The sequence below is a fragment of the Schistocerca americana genome, chromosome 2, assembly GCF_021461395.2.
Source record: "Schistocerca americana isolate TAMUIC-IGC-003095 chromosome 2, iqSchAmer2.1, whole genome shotgun sequence".
Classification (NCBI taxonomy): Eukaryota; Metazoa; Arthropoda; class Insecta; order Orthoptera; family Acrididae; genus Schistocerca; species Schistocerca americana.
The window spans coordinates 556,789,575-556,805,989 of record NC_060120.1 but is presented as its reverse complement, the minus strand read 5'-3'; the positions used below and the strand labels follow the sequence as shown (position 1 = coordinate 556,805,989).

General features: G+C 40.8%; 1 protein-coding gene across 1 annotated transcript in view; it reads left to right on the top strand.

Moving 5' to 3' along the window:
* LOC124594164 overlaps window positions 1-16,415 on the top strand; it is a 118,408-nt gene that overhangs the window by 55,714 nt on the left and 46,279 nt on the right. Inside the window, exons 5-6 of the mRNA XM_047132519.1 lie at window positions 622-693; window positions 10,615-10,830. Of these exons, the coding sequence (XP_046988475.1) occupies window positions 622-693; window positions 10,615-10,830 (288 nt within the window). The remainder of the gene's footprint in view (window positions 1-621; window positions 694-10,614; window positions 10,831-16,415) is intronic.

Here is a 16,415-nt window from a genome sequence, read left to right as displayed (position 1 = left end):
ATCCCTCATTGTTAATCCAATGGACAGGTTCAGTCAGGGAACAGTGCACCTCCCCAAATTCCAGAAGTGAAGTGTTAATTTACATGATGATCCAGGCGGGTCAGAGGGCCAACAGTGATTTTTAATAAGTTGCTGTGAATTCCCTATGAGTAAGTTAATTCTTGATAGTGTTGACTACCATGTGTTTTTGATCATTTCACATTTGGATGAATGAAGAAACAGAAAAGTTAAAAGAAGAGTTCTTCAATTGAATGATGAATAATATAATGATGTTCAGTAAACTACCAGCAGTTACATAACCACCACCATGGAGATTCATGTTTGGAGCCAGGAGAGCAAGCTCCAACCAATACATAGACTGCTGTAGGGAGCAGAGTGGTGCAGAGAGAGTAGACATGTCATCCTGCCTCCAAATTCCGCTCCCTCCTCCTCCCTCCCCCTGACACCCTCTATCTCTATGCAGTTACTGTTATACTTATGGCTAGTGCTTTGTTTCAAGCATCTACCCTTACTGTAAATACTGAGGTTTTACGAACTTGTTTTGTCTTTTGCATCTGTACTCATTTTTAAGAATTTTTTAGATGTGTTTCATATTGTAATTTATATAATGTTTTATTTCAGAATGCTGCTTATTTATTACGCTGTTTGGAGTTTGTAATGAGGAACTATGGAGGTTCATGTGGTCCACATAAGGTTTGCTATTTTTATTATTGTTATCATTAAGATGAAATATATTTTTGGGCCAGTTACAACAATTCAGTAAAGAAAGTCTAATAAATATACATGAAACTTTCTGCTTATTTGTGCAACATTGATATCAGAGTGATTGTGCTTTCACTTAAATTCAAGTTTCTTTATTAACAACTAAAGACTTTCAGCGGAAAATATCTAATCATTAATAAGCTGGGACATGAAAATGTAAAATCTATTTTTGACAAAATTAGAATATGCATCTGGCAAAATCAGTATTTATATTGTAGGCATATTAGCATTTAATTTTTTTAAATAGTTAGAAATATAAATTTAAAAGAATTGGAATTCTCCCTGTTACTAGTGCTTGATACATCTTGTAATTGTCAACAATGCTTAATTAACTACTGCTGTTTCATTGGTCGTCTGTGGAAAAGAAACAAAACTATCATTTTACACCTGACACTTTATTGCTGAAAGGATTGCATACATCCCAGCATTAAATTCTTTAACTTTATGCTTGATATGGCAGTCAAGACAGTTATCACATCAAATTTGTTGTTGTCTTTCAGTTATGCCCCAAAAAATTTCTTGAAATGGCCTTAGCAACTACACGTTGCATGCAGTGTTGCATCAGAAAACATTTAGGCATCTTTTTAACTATTATTTGAAATCACATTCCTTGGATAAAATGTCTGAGCTGGAGCCACAAACCCTCTTATGGTTGGGACCTTGCTTTTCTGCTAGCTTTTTGCAGTATTCATTAACTTGTCAAATGTATTGTTCTGTGCTGCTTTTTCTAATGCATTTATATCATCACAGTACTTTCTCTATTGTTTTAGGAGACTGTCCTTCACATATAATTTAAAATTTAGTTCCTAGTTTATTGTTTTTGGGTATAGTACACGTGATGCTGGATATTTGGAGTCCTTGTGTGAAATTAAACATTTTGCTTACTGGGTGGCATGATCTTTCACAAAAAAATATTTGGATGTAAATCCTCTTCATAGTTCTGCGTGTTAAATTTCATATAAAATACACACCACAGTTATGAATGTGTGCCACTTATGACAAATGTAAGAAATTTATGATTTTATGGAAGTACTTTCCAAATAATAATCAACTTCATACCAAAGTATTCCACTGAGTGATTGCAGTTAACAGAAAAGAATTTTCTCGATTTAAATATATATTTTTAACTTCAAAAATTAAATATAATGTATTTATAGTTTCTAGAGTTTAGGAAGGCTAACTTGCCGTGGTTTGTCATATAAATAAGACATAACTGGTATTCGGCTTCTGCCTACCAAACTGAGTAGCATATATGTGACAGACACTACGCATGTATCAGATTTTCATCAGTCATGGCAGTCTAAGGTGTGAAACAATGGAACTTGTATATTCACATCATCATGTAGCACCTTGTGCTCATATGGTGTATCTAGTAGTATGAGGGAACAGTTTTTATCATGGAATTTCACAGCATCAGGAAAGATCTTGCATTCTTCTATACCTCACACTTGAAAAATGGTCATGAAAATGCAGCCCCCCCCCCCCCCGATCTGTCTGTAGTTTGATCATAGAGGACCTTGATTTTCCTTCCAACTGTAACTTCACTGGTTAACTTCTCACTGTCGGAAGAAATTTCTAGAAACACTAAAAACATATCTGTGTTGGACACAAAAGGCAACACAACCTAGTCGGAGAAATATCCCCACAGTATGAATTGAGCTAGAAAGTGCTTTGGCAGTAAAGTTGGTTTATATTTCCTTTTTACAATTTTACTTTATCCATTATCAAATAGTAGTGGAAAACCTGCAATTGTGGAATCAGTTATTTTGTTTATGTAAATTTTCATCATGGAGTTTGTTTTCATACTGTTTATGACCTCCTAAGTGAGCTGCTTGGTGAGTGTGATGTGTTCCATCATTGGGGTGACTTTATTGTAAAATAAACATTTTAAAATTATGTTTTGATTTATGTTTCTTGCCCTATGGATTCTGAAAAATATGAAATATTCTGTGTCTGGAATATTGAAATGAACTGTGTAACTGATGAGTAGCATATATGCATAAGAAGGCTGCAATAGTAATAATAAAAATTTCTTGTGTTTACATTACAGTAAAGTCACTATAACAATTGAGCAGCGCATACAGTGCACAATACATAAGATGTTGTAACACAGTAGGAAAATGTACTTGACAGTAGAAATTATTCTCAAAACACATCATATATATGAGTTAACTTAAATAAAAATCGTGAATTGCAAGAGCAGTGATATACTACATGTCCAAATTTTCAGTGTACTCTTATGCGCAAAGAAGCAAAACCATTTCTTTTTGTAGACTGTGGGTTGACTGCGTCAATTGTGTATCTGGAATGTACATTATTTTTTCACACTTTAGAGAACAACATTAGTTCACAGATCGTAAATGGCGAATTACAGTGCAGGCTGTAAAAAGTATAGCATAGAAAATTTGAAGGCAAAAAAAGGGGGGCTTGGGGGGGTTAACAAATACAGACTGTGCAAAACAAAATTGCATGCTGCTGGTTACTGGATTTCTCATTTTTGTGGAAACTGTATTAAGAAGTGTAGGTTGCTATAAACCAATTGCTGTGATGTAATATATGTCCAAAAAGTAATGTATCCTCTTGCCCAAAAAAATGTGTGTTTCAGATTGTACCATCACTCAGATAGATTCCTCTTGCAGTTTTCAAGAACAACTGCTTTTGGAGCAAATAGAAGGATGAGGTCTGCAGTTCAGTTCACTATTTAAGGAGTGGTAATAATGTAATATTCTTATTGCGTATTAGAAACACTTCTACAAGTAAGATTACTGAACTGGACCTGTAGGATGCTTTTACTAATATATATGACCCATATTGATCTCAAATATGGCCAATATTTATCCTGCTGAGTCCTCGCAGATGCTAAATCTTTATTCAGGAAATCAGCAATCTGCACCCTTAATGCAGTTTCCCTTTTTTTTTACAGTGGAATGCTTGCTTTTGCAAGAACTTCAACAATTCCTTTTCCAGAATAATCATTGACTCGTTTTCTTCTTTTATTTTTTGAAATGAGTTTACTGTTGAGAAGCGACAGCATTTTCTCACTAGTGAACAGATATTTTCTGTGATACAAACATGTTTTCCATTCATAAATTATGTTAAAAGTGCAGAATTCTCTTGTTGGGGGGGGGGGGGAGGTTATTATTCCAGAAAAATATAGTGAGTGAGGGGAAGAAAATGGAGATGAGCCATGAATTAGGAAGATGTAACAGATAAAATATTTGTATGGATTGGATTGCTAGAGCATAAGTGAACCAGTTGCTATGTTACGGCAGTGGCAGTATATTTTGAGCTATTTTCTTCTCTTTAATTTCAACTGTGTGTGTGTGTGTGTTTAGCTGAACTACAAGATTCAGCATTGGTTGTTGGTTATCAAGTGACTGCAAGGCCAGTAATGTACCATGTTGCTTTCTTTATGGTTTCAGGAACTGATAAAAATCTTTTCAGGGAAATTAAAAAAAAAATGCTTTAAGAGAAGTAAAAAGAGATTAGATTATCATTGCACTTTGTTATCTGTAGCCTTATTCTGTACTCCTGCCTGTCAGTTTGTTTATCTCCTATCAGGGACCTTAGACACCCTTTCAGGGATCCCTTTTGAGTTGAAAGTAATAAATGTTTTTTTTTTTTTTTTTTGGGCATGTGGTGAACATTCATTCCATAAGGAATGAAATTAAAGATGACTGTATCACTAGTGAAGTTTATATGTTTGCAGTGTTCATGTTTAACCTTCCATTTTCAGTTTCTCCATTTTTCTCCCCATTATATAGCATTATGTGCAAAAGATTATCTTTTAATCTTTCTTTGAATTGCCATCGCTCTGTGTTTCCTGTGTTGTGCTCTCAGCTCTACTCCTCCAGTGTTGTTTGCGTCGCTAATTGTTTCACCACTTGATCAAGAGATACAAAATACTGAAATCTTGTTTATTTTATGGATAATTGTGTACAGTATCTACTGTAATTCACAACATAAAAAAAACCCCAAGACAACACCTCCAGAACAAGTATAACACAAGACGACACCTCCAGAACAAGTATATTTAACAGTCTCACAGAACAATAGTTTACAATGGATACAGCGTGTAGCATAGCCATGTTGCAAGACAGGTACAGTACAGCTATAACCAACATAATAATTAATATAATGGAAGGAAACATTCCACGTGGGAAAAATTATATATAAAAACAAAGATGAGGAGACTTACCGAACAAAAGCGCTGGCAGGTCGATAGACACACAAACAAACACAAACATACACACAAAATTCAAGCTTTCGCAACAAACTGTTGCCTCATCAGGAAAGAGGGAAGGAGAGGGGAAGACGAAAGGAAGTGGGTTTTAAAGGAGAGGGTAAGGAGTCATTCCAATCCCGGGAGCGGAAAGACTTACCTTAGGGGGAAAAAAGGACAGGTATACACTCGCACACACGCACATATCCATCCACACATGCAGACACAAGCAGACATATTTAAAGACAAAGACTTTGGGCAGAGATGGACATCTCTGCCCAAAGTCTTTGTCTTTAAATATGTCTGCTTGTGTCTGTATGTGTGGATGGATATGTGCGTGTGTGCGAGTGTATACCTGTCCTTTTTTCCCCCTAAGGTAAGTCTTTCCGCTCCCGGGATTGGAATGACTCCTTACCCTCTCCTTTAAAACCCACTTCCTTTCGTCTTCCCCTCTCCTTCCCTCTTTCCTGATGAGGCAACAGTTTGTTGCGAAAGCTTGAATTTTGTGTGTATGTTTGTGTTTGTTTGTGTGTCTATCGACCTGACAACATAATAATTAGCATGATAAGCAAAAGCAGACTGGGGTTGACTGCTGGGTAGTGATCATATACATAGACGGCACGTTGCCGGTGTTGCTGAGAGGTGCCTGTGTAGCTGCCATGAATGGTCACTTGGCCACAGTGTTTATCCCAGGTAGCCACACTGCAGTGGTGGACGCTGAGTGATTGTTCTGTTGTATGTGCCAGTTGTGCAACAATAGCCGACATTGGAGGTGGGGAAGCAGTGAGCTGCATCTCAGTGAGTTGACCCCCAACTGGCCAGGGGTCTGGGCGGCGCTCTAAAGCAGGCCAATGTTTTTGGAAGCATCGGATGGCCCATCCGGTTTTACCAGCTCCTGGTACAGTTGGAGTCTTGGTGGCTCTGACACTGGCAGCAGAGGGCATTCCATGTCTACATCAGGACCTGGCATAGAAAGGGAGCTGCAGGGATGGGAATGGGGCTGGTCTTCTGACATCTGGCTCATCTCGGGTGGCCTGTAAGCAGAGGGAGATGAGGACATGGCTGGGATTGGTGAATAGGGACGAGAACCAGAGAGCAGAAACAGCACAGGAGCAGGAGTTGAGGTAGCAGATAGTTTTGCAAAAGAGAAGCGAAAGATGATGTCACCACAATGTGTATATGCTGGAGGGCCCGGAGGTGGTGGCAACTGAGTCCCTCTTGCAGACATTGTTGAGTTTGATGGCATGTCACCATCTGGTCCCCCATCACCAGAGGGCTGCCAGACGACTGCTGGAATCCACATATCCTGCCATCTGAGGCCCTATGCTTGGCTGGAAATCCGGAAACAGTACTGCAAATGGCTCCACAGGTGATAGCAGCACGAGATGGATGAGGGTACAGGACTGACAGCCATGGATGGGTTCTATTGGGCTCTTCTCCCCTGTCGGTGTTGACCTGAAGGAACTAAAAAAAAAGTTTTAGTGCCACATCTGTAGGAGCGTCAGCCACATATTTCTTCACCTGTGTTTTAAAGGTTTTCATGTCTTTCGACTCACCATTTGATTGGGGTGGAAAGACGGAGATAGCAGGTCTAGAATGCCATTTCTGCGTCAGAACTTGCTGAAAACCAGTATGAGAGGAAGTCTTTTGGTAGCAAAAATTCTGCTGAATGCAGCAACTGTAGTCTCTGCCCTTATGGACCAACATTTGACCGTGTACGGAAGGTTGGAGTATGCATCAAGGACAGTCAGCCACGTAGTATCTAGGAACGGGCCAACGAAATCCAAATGAACCCGCTCACACAAACAGGAGGGTGTCTGCCAGGTTGAGAACATTTGCTGGGGAGTTACTTGCTGTTGTTCATGCTAATGATAGTTGCTGACAAGTTGTTTGAACTGCCAGTCTCTGCCCGACCAGTGCACATGGTGCTGGCTGAGCAATATAGTTCATGAAATGCCCCAGTGACCTTGATTCAAGAGCCATAAGGTTGTCAGCTGCAGAGGTTCTGGTGGGACTACCCAGGGAGACCATTGATCCGTAGTTAGTAGGATAACTCCATCCACCAGGATTAGCCAGTGGCAGAGATGGAAGTAATGCCACAACAGGCTGAACTCCTTACTGAGAATGTGGTCTGGTCAGCCCTGTTGTATGTACTGTGGTACTTGTGTAAGATGGTGTCCTCGGCCAGGGCCATGGCCATAGGGGTCCCTGTAATAGGAAAAGCGTCGATCATATATTGAGCCTCTTCATCCCTCTGGAAGCTTAAGATCTTGACTTCGTCGAACTCTGAGACGGAGCCCATTGGGAGACAGGGCATGAGTGTTGGCATGTTGAGTGGCATTTGTGTAAGTGAATTTTGTAATTGTACTTGCTGAGAAAGAATGCCCGGTGCTGGAGTAAGTGAGCAGTCCTCTCAGGTACCTTTGCTGTGGGAACAAAGAGGCATATATATAGCTTGTAGCCCATAGTGTGGTGAAATTTCGAGGCATCTGCAGCCATCACTAGGTATTTGCCCAATTGGAAGTGTGGCGAGACAAGATACCGATAGGAAAGCCTGCTTCAGAGTCTTGAATGCCCTTTCAAATGCCTCCAACCATACAAAAGGGACGCCATTCTTCTGCAGGTTGTTGAGAAGGTGCACAGCCAATGCCATGCCTGGGATACATTTTCTGTAACACGTTACGTTTCCCAAGTAGAACAGGAGCTTCTTTAAATTTATGTGGCGATGAAGCTCGATGACTTGTTTGACCTGCTTCTATGTGGGCTTAACACCTTTGCGAGAGGTGATTTTTTATAGGTATTCCACCGACGGTTGAAAAAGAGAGGTTGTTTGAGGTTTCATTTGAGACCTGTGAACTGGAGTGTGTGGCACACCTGCTGGAAGTTCCTTAAATGTTCCTCCTTGTGGCATCCATCACTGCATTGCTGTCTAGGTAATTTAAGCAGCCTGGAATGTCCTACAGCAGTTACTCGAGGAACCTTTGAAAATTTCTGGGCACTGACCACTGCTAAAGCTAAGCATTTGAAATGACATAATCCATGTGGCTTGTTGATTGCCATGACTTTCTTTGATTCTTCATCCAGGGTAATTTTAAGCAAGCTTCACAGGGATGACATTTGAAAAATACTGGCAAGTGCAGAGGAAAGCTCATCTGGTTTTGAAATGCAATACATATTGATCTGTGACTGGATGTGACTCTAACCTCAACATTACCACACAGGCACAGTTTTTTCACAATAACCAATGGCATAGCACACTTTCTTGCTGACACCTGTTCAATGATTTCAAGGCTGTCAATCAATGTAGCTCATTCTTGACTGCATTCTGCAGAGTAAGGGGCACGCATCATGCATGGAAGAAGCAAAGGCATGCCAGTTTCTGTAATGTAATGTGCACTGTGAAGTTCTTCGCTTTTGCCAGACCCTCAGAGAAAATGTCAGGGTACTCCTTACTGTGGGTTTACTGCAAGAGTATCTGTTCCAGTTCCAGGTGGACCAAGTTATTGATGACAAATCCAAAAGCTGAAAAAGCATCAAGGCCAGATACTTACTTTGTATCCTTGCTATGAATCACAAGGAAGGTGAGATGTCATGAGACATTTTTGTGTGTCACCACAATTGTGAGTTGCCCTTAGAGTGGACTGTGTTGTTTGTTACATGCCACTAAGTGGTGAGCTGTGGCTTTAAGGGGCACTGCTCCCAGTTGGTGATTCATTTGGGTGTTTACCAGGGATGCAGAGACACCAGCTGTTACTGAATTTATTTATTGCGCAAAGTGAGTGTGATCAACAGTTTCTTAGGTGACATCACTATGGTGTGAGACTGGCAGAATCACATTAATGTCCATTAATTCCTGTGTTTTTTTGTCCAGAATTGGCAGACAGACACAGACTGTACTACCTTCTGGCATGCCTCACACTGTGCCCACCTACCAGGGCAGACTTCTCTGACATGATGGAAATGAGCCCCAGTCAATGGGCCAAGACTTCTTTCCTTGTTTACAAGTCAGTCAGAGTGCAGAAGTGTTTGCACTCTGTTGTTGCTGCATTTGCTGTGTCGGCAAAGTCGGATACCTCTCCGGGTGTGACACGGAAGCTACCACCTCACCTCATATTTCTAATCAATGGCCTGCAACCAGGGAAACTCCAAAGGAGGATCCTCAAAATGTAGAGCTTTCTGATGCAACTCCGTATTCAGAGCTGCCTGAATGATTATTTCCCTAATCATCTCCTTGGCATACGATTCCTTATGTACTGGAATCACAAAACGACATTTCCAACTGAGTCTCTGCAGTTCGGCTGCCCATGTATCCATGCATGGTATGACTGATGAGGTTGTTTACAGCACTTGTAAAATTCCATATGGGATGCAATGACATGGCAGTGTCAGTAAAAGTAGGTGGTTAACAGAGCATGCATTTTGTAAAAAGTCAGATGTGCTGGTTCCATGAAAGGGGACAATTTGCAAAAAAGCAGTATGTACTGGACAAGATCAACAAAAGGAAAAGTGGTTTTATAGTGGCTGGATCCATTACCTGGAATGTGGTGAAGCGCTGGGGGCAGAGGTGCTTCTGACATGTTTACCTCTCCTCCGCCATCTCGTCATAAAGAGATAATTGTGGTGGATTTGTAACCAACAGCAGGAGAGCAATGCGGAAAATAAGATTTCCTGATGTTTCTGTCCCTATAACTGCTGTTACAGGAATTGCTGTAGCATGACTTCCATTGACACACCCGCTGAGGTAGCCTGTTGACAGAGTCCACAGTTATATAACAAACGTGAAAACTGCTCTAAATTGTCGCCATTTAATTATCTCACCGGACAATACATCACAACGGATACAACGTATTGTGTAGTCATGTGGTAAGAAAGGTACAGTACAGTTATTGGTTGTGTAGTAAATAGAAAGATGTGTGAGATCAGACTCGGGGCAATCGCTGGGCAGCAATAACATACATAGATGGCATGTCGCATGTGGTGCTGGGAGGCACCTGCTTAGATGTTATGCATGACCGCTAGCTGCATCGTCTCCCCCTCGTGGGCATGCTTCATGATAGCGGATGTGGTGTGACTGTTGCATCTTATGTAACAATCTTGTGATGACGGCCGACATTGGAGTCTTTGGCTGGTGCCCAATGTCTAGGTGGTATCCCAGTGGGTTACCACAGTATCTAAATGGAGTGGACACCTTTACGGTCTTTCAGTATCATGCCATTTAGAAAACTGGGGTAGTTGGATGGCTGCTATAATATAAGTTCAAATATTGGTAGTTGTAAGCAGTGTGTTATCATTAAATATCAACACATCAAAAGAAACATGTAGGTTGTCCTGGTGCCATATTGATTGAAGTCTACAATACATGTAATCCACCATGTTAAGTAGTATTATGGTTGCTTCCATAGTGTGTTATGATTTGACAAAGAAACTTCACCTAAAGATGTGAGTGATCTATAGGTCTTCAGTCTGCAGAGCATTAGACTTTCACTCGGTCTGCTGCTCAAAGGGCAATTTTACATTGAGGTTGTAAATTCCAGAAGTTAACACTTTAAAAGTATTTGTCTCTTATTAATTAATAAACGGATTTGAGTTTATTTCACATGACTGATAGCAAGTAATTTTCTTGGTTTCAGAGTAATATTGAACAATTCCTTATGAAATTCGTTGATAACCCAGATAAACAAACTGTGCAGTTGGTGGCTAGATGTGTTGCTGTTTTGCCACTTGTTGGAGGTGGTGGTGTTTTGAACGTCAATCACAAGAACTCTTGGGAAGTTTTACAGAAGAAATTGGTTCTATCCCTTCAGGAGACTTTGGATGAACTGTTTGAAGGAGTGCCTGAGGTCCAGGTAAGCCCATATAAAAAGAAATTTTATTACTCAGAATCGCTAGATAAAGTGGTGGTTGTTACCATTGGAGATATCAGTGCAACTCAACAGCACATGAAATAGGAGAGAGCTCATAGTTTGACAGCCAAGTAATGGCAATGGAATAATGTTCTGGGGTAACTTAACTTTAAAAGAGAAAGTTTCACTGCTCAAAAACATGCTGTAAAGATGATATGTGGTGCTCACCCACAATTTTGTCTTGCAGACAGCTTTTTAAGGAGTTACACAATTTGACTACTGCCTCATAGTATATCTGTTTGCTCATGAAGTTTGTTGTAAATAATCCACTGCAGTTCAAAGGGAGAAATGATGTACTTAATGTCAGTATTAGAAGTAAAAACACCATACTTTACTCACCATAAGGTTGTCTTCAGCACAGAAAAGGGTGCACAATGCTGCCATGAAAATTTTTGATCACTTACCAATGATATACATATAAAAATGTGCGATAAACAGCAAATTTAAATTTGAAAACAAACTGAAAAAATTTTATCCCTGACAACTTGTTCTGTTTTCGAGAAGAATAAGAAGTTCTAATTTTGTAATGTCTAAAAGATCATGGGTGATAATTATTAACACACAACAATACTAAATAATAATAATAATAATAATAATAATAATAATAATAATTGTATCCGATCAGCATGTAGCCATATTTACATATGAATGTGTAATGTGAACATAACATGAGTTGTCCCATATCATTATGATTAATTGTACAAATGATCCATGAAAAGTGAAACTACGTAACAAGCAAACATTCTCTTGAATATCAAGTTAGAATTTTTTCAAAGTAGCTCGTAAATGTTAAATTTGTTGAAAAAGCTCATTATTGATGCTGCTGGACACCAGAACAGCTGCAAGTGCAGGATTATGTCAGTTGTATTTGTCAGTGAAGTGCACACTTAACATTTTTGTGTATTCACAATATCTTAACTGGTATGGAATTTGTTTGTGGCTGATTTTTTTCCATTTTTTAAATAACATCTATTAGACAATGGTTTATATTTCAGATACTAGACTGCATAATATTGTTATAACCTAATAAGTATGAAGGATAGACTAAATAGGAGATAAGACATATGGCATTAGGCAGTGGGACCTTAAAAAACTAAGAAGTGATCAGGTACATTAAAAATTATGACCTAGTGACCAGTGCACTATGCCAAGGTTATTTCTGTAGAAGGGAAATAGAATGCTTTAAAGACTGAAACAAAGCAAAGCACACAGAAGTACCCATTTTCACAAAAAGCATCATCTGCCAAATTGATCTGCATGACTTACCACCTTAATTGGGACATGTGAATGACCAAAGTAACAACACAGTGGTGTCACCATAATATCAGATGTGGAAAGCATAATGCTGAAGATCAACAGGGTGTATTGCTGTCTCTCTTTACAATAAAAGCAGCACTATAACAAAGTATTACATCATACAGATCCCAAATGATGACCTGAGTCACATTTCAAAATATTCCCAATAATAATAGTATGTACGGTTCATTCAGCAGCTGATCTACTGTATGACAGTAATGCAAATGTCATGGCAAAGATTATCGTAGTTCATCCTAACTCAGTCAGTGCGATAACTGGGGTCTTGGTCTGATATGGTTTTCACATTATCTATAATTACTGTCATGTAAGAAGGCAGCCCAGTTGTGAGCCATTCTGCACATTTCCCTCCATTAACGGCTAGCAGCCAATAAGATTCTCTCTCTCTCTCTCTTTCTCCAAGTGGCCAGCCACAAGCTGCAACTAGACTGTGAGAATCTCTCATCCACATGCCGTGCTGTTTCTATACTTTGTGACAGTTCTGTTTCATTCATAGAGCGACCAAATTATTCATTCACACTTCAGTGTTATTTTCTTGTAGCAGTATAGCTTTGAATGTGCATCTGTAAATGTGTTAGTGTGATTTCCAGTAAATATATCAGGTGACAGAAATAAACTTGAAGTGCTTTACAAGCAGGCAAGTAGGTTTATGTACCACATTTCTAACTTTTTCAAACATGAATCTGAAAGTGGGACTTGACATTTAGAAGACAGCAAGCTGCAGAAGTATGTGTCACCAGGAGAACTTTACAGAGAATAGTAAACAAAAATGTCAGAGCTGTAGAAGACTCAGGAAAATTTGGTCTCATGTCGCCTGGAATGCTTGAAATCACAAGATACCAGTAACACAAATGGATGGTTTTTACAGTGATATTTACAAAGTTCAGTTTTTGAAATGTGTATAAGTAGTGAATACCCATCATCGCAAAATCTTCTTACAATTATGCATAAGAAAATTGGTTTCAAAGGTAGTGATTCAACAATGCAAAGAATTGTGAAAGCCATTGGTTTAAAATGTATTGAGAAGAGAGTTTTTGATTCAAAATACACTCCTGGAAATTGAAATAAGAACACCGTGAATTCATTGTCCCAGGAAGGGGAAACTTTATTCACACATTCCTGGGGTCAGATACATCACATGATCACACTGACAGAACCACAGGCACATAGACACAGGCAACAGAGCATGCACAATGTCGGCACTAGTACAGTGTATATCCACCTTTCGCAGCAATGCAGGCTGCTATTCTCCCATGGAGACGATCGTAGAGATGCTGGATGTAGTCCTGTGGAACGGCTTGCCATGCCATTTCCACCTGGCGCCTCAGTTGGACCAGCATTCGTGCTGGACGTGCAGATCGCGTGAGACGACGCTTCATCCAGTCCCAAACATGCTCAATGGGGGACAGATCCGGAGATCTTGCTGGTCAGGGTAGTTGACTTACACCTTCTAGAGCACGTTGGGTGGCACGGGATACATGCGGACGTGCATTGTCCTGTTGGAACAGCAAGTTCCCTTGCCGGTCTAGGAATGGTAGAACGATGGGTTCGATGACGGTTTGGATGTACCGTGCACTATTCATTGTCCCCTCGACGATCACCAGTGGTGTACGGCCAGTGTAGGAGATCGCTCCCCACACCATGATGCCGGGTGTTGGCCCTGTGTGCCTCGGTCGTATGCAGTCCTGATTGTGGCGCTCACCTGCACGGCGCCAAACACGCATACGACCATCATTGGCACCAAGGCAGAAGCGACTCTCATCGCTGAAGACGACACGTCTCCATTCGTCCCTCCATTCACGCCTGTCGCGACACCACTGGAGGCGGGCTGCACGATGTTGGGGCGTGAGCGGAAGACGGCCTAACGGTGTGCGGGACCGTAGCCCAGCTTCATGGAGACTGTTGCGAATGGTCCTCGCCGATACCCCAGGAGCAACAGTGTCCCTAATTTGCTGGGAAGTGGCGGTGCGGTCCCCTACGGCACTGCGTAGGATCCTACGGTCTTGGCGTGCATCCGTGCGTCGCTGCGGTCCGGTCCCAGGTCGACGGGCACGTGCACCTTCCGCCGACCACTGGCGACAACATCGATGTACTGTGGAGACCTCACGCCCCACGTGTTGAGCAATTCGGCGGTACGTCCACCCGGCCACCCGCTTGCCCACTATACGCCCTCGCTCAAAGTCCGTCAACTGCACATATGGTTCACGTCCACGCTGTCGCGGCATGCTACCAGTGTTAAAGACTGCGATGGAGCTCCGTATGCCACGGCAAACTGGCTGACACTGACGGCGGCGGTGCACAAATGCTGCGCAGCTAGCGCCATTCGACGGCCAACACCGCGGTTCCTGGTGTGTCCGCTGTGCCGTGCGTGTGATCATTGCTTGTACAGCCCTCTCGCAGTGTCCGGAGCAAGTATGGTGGGTCTGACACACCGGTGTCAATGTGTTCTTTTTTCCATTTCCAGGAGTGTATATGACATTGACATGGGTGCAGCACAAACAACATCCCTTAGAAAGATGCACGATACAAGAGGAGGAGGTAGTTCAGCAGTGCATTACCTTATTGAAACGTGGGTGAATTGGAATCATTTGATGAGTAACTGCTGGAAAATGAGTGAGGGTACTCATTGTTTTAAAGTTCCCAGAGCAAAGATTCTCAGGTAATTATTCGCATGATGGCTCTTCTTCTGGTTTTGTTCCTGAGAGTAAACTTGTATTTCAGTGTAAGATAAACATCTGTGACTACCGTTTGGAAATCTACGCTGTCAGTTTCAAGAAATGATTCGCTGAACAATTCTTGCCATACTTTGCTGCAAAGCCGGTTATTGTAATTACCTTGCCAGTTATCATTCAGCTGCTACAGAGAAAAAACTTCAAGTGTAGACACCAAGAAAGCAGATATTGTGCTCTGGCATAATATTTTGTGCAGTACAAGCTAGACTTGTGCCGAAATCCTGCAACTTATCAGTTTATACAAGTCACGCGACAGAATGCAGCCCTTTTAATTTATACAAGTCACGTGACAGAATGTGAATTTCTTGCATGTGAATGTGCTCACACAGTTTTGCATTTACTCATGTATCTTTACCAGTATAATCCAGCAGAATTAGCTTGGGCACAAGTTAAAGGCTATGTGGGGCAAAAAATGGAACATTCAAGATATGAGACACTGAATCACTAGTGCACTAAGCAATAGACAACGTCCCACCTTCAGCGTGAGCACACCGTGTGCATCATGCTGAAAAGCTCCAGAAAGAAGTCTTTGACAGAGAGGTGAAGATGGGTGTAAAAATTGAACCTATCATCCTAAATTTACAACTAGATGGTTCGCACATGGACTCAGATAGCAGTGGCAATGGTATTATGATGTAGACATGGAACAAAGTAATGTAATAATATTTCCTGATTCTAAAGGCTCATGGTTTAAAAAATGTGTTTGTCCACATATCAATTCTGTACATAGTGTATGAGAACTTCCCAGTCAGGAATTTCTATAATATGAAGCATGCAGATTATAATGTTCAACATATTGCCCAAGGACAAGTTAAGCTTTTCCCAGTTTCTTGTATGCTCTGATTACTTGCGAGATTGCGGCTGGGTAGATTTGTCAAAAACTCTAGTATTTCGACAGGTAAACCTCTGCTATTTTCAGGACATGAACTGGAAAATGCTTTAAAATGACAGGGAGTAACTGTCATGATATCCACGGTTTTCAACATTATTGGTCAGCTTTCCCTTGAGTAATTCATAGAAGCTGGTAAATTTGTTGCTTTTTCAGTGGACCATAAATGCGATGTCAATAAATTTTGAAAACTGATATAAAGATCTGAAACTGATTGTTTGAGCCTCTTTCCTCCAAAATATTAGCATCTGGTGCCCTTGGTTGCATGGTGATGGTGACTTGCTCAATTTGGGTAAATGTTTTTAAGGTGTGCACCTTTATTCTTGCCTATTTTCACTTACTTTGTATTGCTGTACTGTTTAATTTTACTGATACCTTCCACAGCCTATAGTGGTCTCTTAAGAATTAATAACCATAATAAAATGTTTACTGTGTAGTAGATAAAAAAGGGATGACTTATTTCTGGATCAAGTAAAGTAATCATCCATTCAGAGATTATTTTTAATACCGCAGTGCCTTCCTCAGACATTTGAACTGGCTTGCCTAGCCAGTTAAAGGAGACCTATACTTACGTGAGGATTTCGAGCCATAGT